Source organism: Mus pahari, chromosome 14 (genome assembly GCF_900095145.1).
Source record: "Mus pahari chromosome 14, PAHARI_EIJ_v1.1, whole genome shotgun sequence".
NCBI classification, from domain to species: domain Eukaryota; kingdom Metazoa; phylum Chordata; class Mammalia; order Rodentia; family Muridae; genus Mus; species Mus pahari.
Genome location: NC_034603.1, coordinates 35,642,901 through 35,650,123, shown reverse-complemented (window position 1 = coordinate 35,650,123; position 7,223 = coordinate 35,642,901). Strand labels below are relative to the sequence as shown.

Sequence of the window (7,223 nt, the reverse complement as noted above, 5' to 3'; positions counted from 1 at the left end):
GGGAGGGAGGGAGGGAGGGAGGGAGGAAGGAAGGAAGTAAAGGAGGGAGGGAGGGAGGAACAGAGAACGGGGCTTTCCTACGTGGGCATTGCTACATTTCCTGATATCACTACCCGCTATCCCTCTACCTAATGCTTAGAGATGTGTATTAGTCTGTTTTCTACTCTAGCTTAGTACTCAAGTCTGAATACTTTACAAAGAAAATGAATAGTTTTTTAGCTTACAATTCTGGACCTATAGGAGCAAGAGCCTGGCTTCTACTTGGCTCTGATGAGGACCTGGACTTCTAGCTAAATTACACATGGCAGATGCCATCACGGTGGGAGTAGATACAAGAGGTAGAAAGCAGCCACTGTGTGACAGGAGGCACAAGGGACTTACCAATCCAGGAACTGACCAGGCTCTCAGGAGAAAGAGGGGCAGCAGCCAATGACTTAATCATCGTTCACTAGGTCCCACCTCTGAGAAAATCATTCTCTCTTAGCCACCACACTGAACCAGGCTCAGTACTTGAACCTTTGGGGGACACCCTCAAATCGCATCCCAAGCACATGAAAGGAGTGAGTGTCCTTATTCTGAGGAGAGCTGTCTCTCTCAGCAGCAATGCAGGAGAAGCCAGGGGTAGGGTAAGGGCAGGGGCAAGGGCAGGGGAGGGGCGGGGCAGGCACAGATGGGGCAGGGGCAGGGGCAGGGGCAGGGGCAGGGGCAGGGGAAACCATGAGCAGGGTAGGGGCAGGGGCAGCAGAATCCAGAGCAGACCAGGGACAGGGCACAGAGCACAAGAAGGCCAGCTGCACAGATTAAGAGAATTCCCAATAGCTTAGAAGGACAAGATTAGCTGGGCCCAGAGAGCTAGACCTGAGTGACCCCTTGATTAATGTGAATCCCCAGAAACGGTGTTCCTTCTGAACAAAGCCAGCAGGATTAAGAAGAAAAATCTTTACAAATCCCATGAAGCCAGAGAGGCGGGTGTTACATAGTTTGGCAGGGCCTGGGCAGCCAAGAGGCACATCAAGCCAGCCGTAGGAGAATGCATACAAGGCCCGGGTGCTCAGACTCTGTCCCAGAGTCCTGCCCCAGAATCAAGGCTCCAGGGCTACCCAGGTGCCCCTGTCTGACTGCTCTGAGATCAGCACAACAGATCAGGGTCTACTCGAGCACAGAGATTTGCCCACGGAAAAGAAAGACGAGAGCCAAGGCTCTCTTCAGGAGCTTTACTGCAAACGTTTATTTCAGAACGAGAACAAAAGAGACGTAGTCTCCCTTTTAAAGCACTGCAGGGCCCACTTGCAGGGAGACGAGCTGATTGAGACGGGGGAACCTTTTCTCAGTCAGGTCCGGTGCCACAGAACTGGGGTGTTGACTCACCCTTAAATCCCGCACTTGGTTAGGAACATCTTCCTGAGACCAGAGTCTTTCTTGCCAGTGACACCGAGCCCATTCCCCGCCCCCCACACACCTTTCCACTGTTTGTACCACTTCTCCATTTCTGTTCTGACCCTTCCTTTCTTCTGCCCCGAGTCCTGGGTGCTTGTGGTACAGTCCGTGATTCAGTGTTATGTTCCGTTCCTCATCGCAAACATGCCTTTGGGGGCCTTTGTAAAGCTCTAAACAGATTTTTTTCAGCTGGGAGATCGAAAAATCCAATGCTCTCCCTTTGTAAAAGCAAAGGATCTGTCTGTATGGAACTCCCAATAGGACCTGACCGCAATGCTGAGTTGAACTCAAAGAGATGACCCCTTGGCCAAGGCATGAAGTTCAAGATCTCTGGTAATCCCAACTTCATAGATGCCTGTCACCACATTCTGTGAGCTCTTTGCATTTATAAATTTTATTTATTATGATTTTCATTATTTTTTTAAAAAAGATTTTATTTATTTATTTTATTTATATCATGAGTACACTGTAGCTGTCTTCAGACACACCAGAAGATGGCATCAGATGGTTGTGAGCCACCATGTGGCTGCTTGAACTCAGGACCTCTGGAAGAGCAGTCAGTGCTCTTACCTGCTGAGCCATCTCTCCAGCCCATGATTATTACTTTTAATATGCTCTCTGTCTGCATGTACACCTGCGTGAAGAAGGCATCACATCTTACAGATGGTCGTGAGCCACCATGAAGTTGCAGGGAATTTGTAACTCCTAATATCTAGTTTTGACTTACCCTCTAATATGTTAGGTATTAATTAATTCCAATATCAAGTAAAAACTGAACACAAAATTTTTTGCTTTTGGTACATCCTGCAAAACATGGAGAGGATAATGTGTTCTGGGATGGTGAATTCTTTTCTGAGAAGATATTTTCCTTCTCTCTTAATACAATGGCAATGTAATAACATTTAGAAACCTTAACTTTCTTATATCAAGAAGTATGGGAGATGTGAGCAGAGGGGAGTCAGACAAATGGGCAGAAAGCATTCACAATGGTAATTAGATTGTGGAGTGACAGGAAAAGTCCAAGTTCATCAGTCTCTACACAACCTTCAATGGTGCACATGTACTTCTATAACACAGTTTCTCTCTGTAATTGTCATATAAATAATATAAATAAATGTGAATGTAGGAACCTCTAATGAATTTTGGGAAACACTGGGATGTGTCATATTAATCAGGTTTTTTTGGTGTGTGTGTGTGTGTGTGTGTGTGTGTGTGTGTGTGTAACTTTGCAGAGATATTTTATATGCTAATAGAAACTGAGAGTTTCCAAGAAAAATATTAATATATTAATATGCAATAATTTCCATTCTTAAATTTATTTTCTTTAGAGAACATGCCCGAGGAGTGAGTTTAGGGCCATCCAGTGAGGTCCTTGTCAAAGGTTCTTCCCAGCCTGAACTCAAGAACAGAGGTGTGAAAGTTGGGAAGGAACCAAGAAACACATCCTTAATTTCTACTCAAGACGTGTGTGCCAGTTGATGTAGGCAAAGCCCTCTACTACCATCCAAGTGGAAGTGGTGTGTGTGTGTGTGTGTGTGTGTGTGTGTGTGTGTTCCCTGGGTTGATGGGAATGTCAAGAGGGCTTCCTACAAAGCCTCAAAAGTGGTTCTCAACCTTTGGCAAACCTTCATCTCCAGAAGTATTTACATTGTGATTCATAACAGTAGCAAAATTACAGTTATGGATTAGCAATGAAGATCATTTTATGGTTGGGGTCAGCACAACATGAGGAGCTGTATTAAAGGGTTGCAGCATTGGGAAGGCTAAGAATGCCGTGCTAGAGGAAGGAGCCCAAAAGAGCTTCACACAGTCTCTTAACAGTCTCTCTATGTTGCCCACAGATCCTGTTTTAGGATGAGGACCTCCCCACTACGTGCACATAAGCTGACTAAAGACTTCTTATCCAAAGTCTTAGGGAAAATATATACCAGGTACCAGCCTCATGTTGCCGTGACTAAGGGACACACGCCTCATGCAGGTGGCCAGCTGATACCTGCTTCTGCGCCTCCTTAAGGTCTAGCTCTTCCTTTTTCTTAAGTCCAGCTGAGGCTGTGTTTCTCAGAGGGAAAGCAACTTGCATCTCTCTAATTTCCTGATCCTATCCTCAAGCTCAGCCACCATTGAAGGCCCTCCCCCCTCAGACATTCGCTCCCTATCCAGACACAGATAGCACACCAAGTCCAGTGCAGTGGCCGAGTTCTCCAGTGAGAACCCCCCATAATAGGGGGGAGCAGCTGCCCCATCGACGTGAAATGGCCATGCGAGCTCTTATCTGCACTGAGGCTTCCTCCTGTTCCTTGCCCTGTGTTCTTGTGGTAAAGCCTGATTTGGCTGCCTCAGACCAGGTCAGTTCATTTCTGTCTGCCTGGAACACCCTGATTCCTGATCTCCATCTGTTAAAATCCCAGATAGGGGCCTTGGGGAGGACAGCTCAGTTGATAAACTGCTTGCCTCGAAAGCATGAGTTCGAGCCTCAGAACCCAAGTTAAAATGCTGGGCATGGTGGTGTTAGCTTGCAGTCCCAATGGTGGGGGAGTGGAGATTGGAGAATCCTGGGGTGGATTGTTGGCCAGCCATGGCTGCTTAATTAGTGAGATCAGGGCCAATGAGAGACCCTGACTTAAAGCAGGTGTCATTCTCAAGGATGACACCTGAGGTTGTCCTCTAGTCTCCACATATACGCACACACACATAGCCCCCTTCAACATGCCCATACAAACACACATTTAAATCCAAGGCACATGTGGTGGCTTGATACAATGGCCACCTGCTTTATGAAGACTCTAGACCTAAGTAGCATCTCCTTCGTCCACTAACATGGATGGATGATCTTCTGTCTTAACCATCACCACACCCTTCCTTGTTTTACCTTTATAGTAGCTATTTTCCAGTGGCTTTAAGCTCTCAGCACTATGGCTTTCTCTCTGTTAAACCCCGGTTCCCCTAGCCTCATGCCAAGCAAGGAAATGCTCATTAGTGAATATACTCCGTGATACTCCAACTCTCTTCTATCCGGAGGGCTTTTCTGTGTCCTGGGGTGTGTTTCTCTTAGCTGTGATGTCTGCCATAATCACCAGGGAAGGAAATTAGAAACACGGATAAATACTCTAGAGAGGACAGAGTTGAGTGGAAAAGAAATGCCAACACTCTCAGGATGGGAACAGAAGCAGCAATTAGAACTCCAGGGAGAGCAAAAATCTGCACAAACAATAAATATACCGAGAACACCCTGTATGTCGCCAGAATGAGCAACATCTAGTTGAAGTTAGTGGCTTATTGAATACAGCAGTGATATTGCTGGACAAGAAGATGGCAGGCATTATGTGGGGTACTGTCACAGAGAGATATGTTTTATTTATTGTAATACAAAGTCAATAGTTAATGTCTAAAATGAAGATATCTATGTTTGTCCCTCATATTGAAAGTTTCCCCTGAAGGAAGGGACGGAGAATGGTGGTTTTATCTCTAAGCCTTTCAAAATGTGTGACTCTTATCTCTATGTAAATATTACCTTAGCTAAACTGCAAAACAAAACAATAACAAAAAATTCCAACCAGCTGACTATCCAACCAACCTAACAACCAAATAAATAAAGAGCAGGTTTCTAGACTTCAGCCTACATCTATTGAGTTAGAGCCTGTGGGGCTTGGTGCCTGGAGGCTTACAAGCTTCCAAGGTGATTCCAATCCCTGCCATTATACACAGTTGTGGAAATAGATGAAGCCACCTCACACGGGGGGGGGGGCAGATTTGGAAACAGAACAGAAGTTCTTAAGCCATTATTCGCTTATGGATGTGGTGCCTACAGTTCCCAAACAGAAAGTATGGGACTATCTTGGCGATCCTAGAAGAGGCAGGATCAGAAGCTAAATGTCATTGTGGGTGGGTGGAACGTGTTGGGGGGTGTCAAGAGAGTGTATTTTATACACTAGTACTCTAGAGAGAAGAGAATTCGAGAAGTCTGTTTGGTAGTCTTTCCTAGTATTAGTGATGTGTCTGAATCACACTTAGAGCAAAGGCTAAGGCAGGGCATGTGCTTGCTCTCAGTAGCCCGCTTGGATGGGGTTGGAGGAAGTTATATTATATCTCAGAGTATTGTTCCTTATTGCAGTATACTTAGGCTGCAAGAACAATTTTTCAAATGCCACAAGGGTGGTAAAATAAACATCTGAAGGAGAAATGTAAGTCCGAGGATATATGTGGGGACCGCTAGGGGTGTCGACCCTTTTCACTTTGGGGCCTTTGCTGTGAAAACAGAGGAGCTCACCAGCCCTGAGCATAGAGCTCAGCCAGCCTGTCTAATAGCATAGGCTGACACTCCTCTGTCTTCTATTCTTTGTGAGGTAACTCTGCTCTATGTACCACCTCCCCATCTCCTCTTTCTTCTTCCCTCACCTTTTACTTTATAAGCCCCCAGCCTCTATCAACAAAACCTGGAAGATGTTAATGAATTGGGGCTGACTGACTCAAGACAAGAGTTATTGCTGTGCAAGTTCTCCGTGCCCCAGGCTTCTGCTTCAGAGCTGAGGGAAGGACATCTACCGTGCAGGGCTGTTTCAAGGACAGACTGAGATAAAGGTCCAACTTGTTATGGGCCCTGATTGTGACAGATCTGGAGGTGATCTAATGATGTTAAGAGCTGTGTGTGTGTGTGTGTGTGTGTGTGTGTGTTTGCTTTGTTTTTTTTTTTGTTTGGAATAGAATCCTCTGTTCCAAGAGGCATTAAAAGAGCAAGAGAGACTCAGCATTGGAGAAACTGGGGTAATGGCTCAGCGTGGAAGAGAGTTTGCTGCTCTTTCTTGTCAAGGCGTTGGCTTTGGTTTCCAGAACAAGTCAGGGGTCTCACAACTGCCTGCAACTCTAGATGTTGGGGATCTGATACCTTCTTCTGGTCTCTGTGCATACACAGACACACAGACACAGACACACACATACACACATACACACACTATCATGCACTTACTTTGAAAATTAAGGTGCATAATACACATTAAAAAATTAAAGCTGGGTATGGAGGCACACACCTTTAATCCCAGCATTGGAAGGCAGATTTATCTTTGTGAGTTTGAGGTCAGCCTGATCTACATTCCAGGCCAGCCAAGGCTACAAAGTTAGACCTCATCCCAAGTAACAATAACAACAACAACAACAACAACAACAACAACTTTTGGAGTGAGAAAGGAATCTTAGGGATGAAGCTTAGCGGAGGGTAGTGGCCATCTTTGATTCTTGAGGAACTGAGAGACAAGCGGCAAGTGGGTGAACACTTGTGCTTAATAAAGAGTACGTCAGGCACTTCCTCCATACGCACCTCCATGGCTCCCATTTTATAGATGAGAAGATTGAGACTCAGAGGTAAAGGATGTGCTTAAGCTTACATAGACAGTCCATGGCAGCCCCAAGATTCAGACCCAGGCAGTCTGACTCTGGAACCCCTCCTGCTCCTGTTGGACTGGGGACACACAGACTCACTCACCTGTGCTGTTGAGGCTTTCCTCACAGGACTGCCAAAGCCCCGCATGGAACCTGCGTTGGATAAACTTGTCGTCCCCTGTCTCCCAGATGTACTGGACAGCCTGGCTGTCATCATGCCTTCTGTCCGAGCTGCTGCTGGCCCTGCTGAAGTGAACGCAGTTCAAGCCCCCGAGGAGATCCTGGCACAGAGGTTTTGTCATTCGTCGGATCCCCTCGCACCAGTGGCTGCTGCCCATGGCTGTGAGGGAGAAGGCAAGGGCCAGGCAAATGGGGAGGAGGGTCAGCATCTGCTGCCACCTTGCCCTGTCCAT

The 7,223-nt window shown here is 46.4% G+C and overlaps 1 protein-coding gene across 1 annotated transcript in view; it reads right to left on the bottom strand.

The window, feature by feature from the left end:
* Window positions 1–7,223, bottom strand: part of Gsg1l2 (GSG1 like 2) — a 15,278-nt gene extending 8,055 nt beyond the window's left edge. The window contains exon 1 of the mRNA XM_021211452.1: window positions 6,914–7,223. Within this exon, the coding sequence (XP_021067111.1) occupies window positions 6,914–7,223 (310 nt within the window). The remainder of the gene's footprint in view (window positions 1–6,913) is intronic.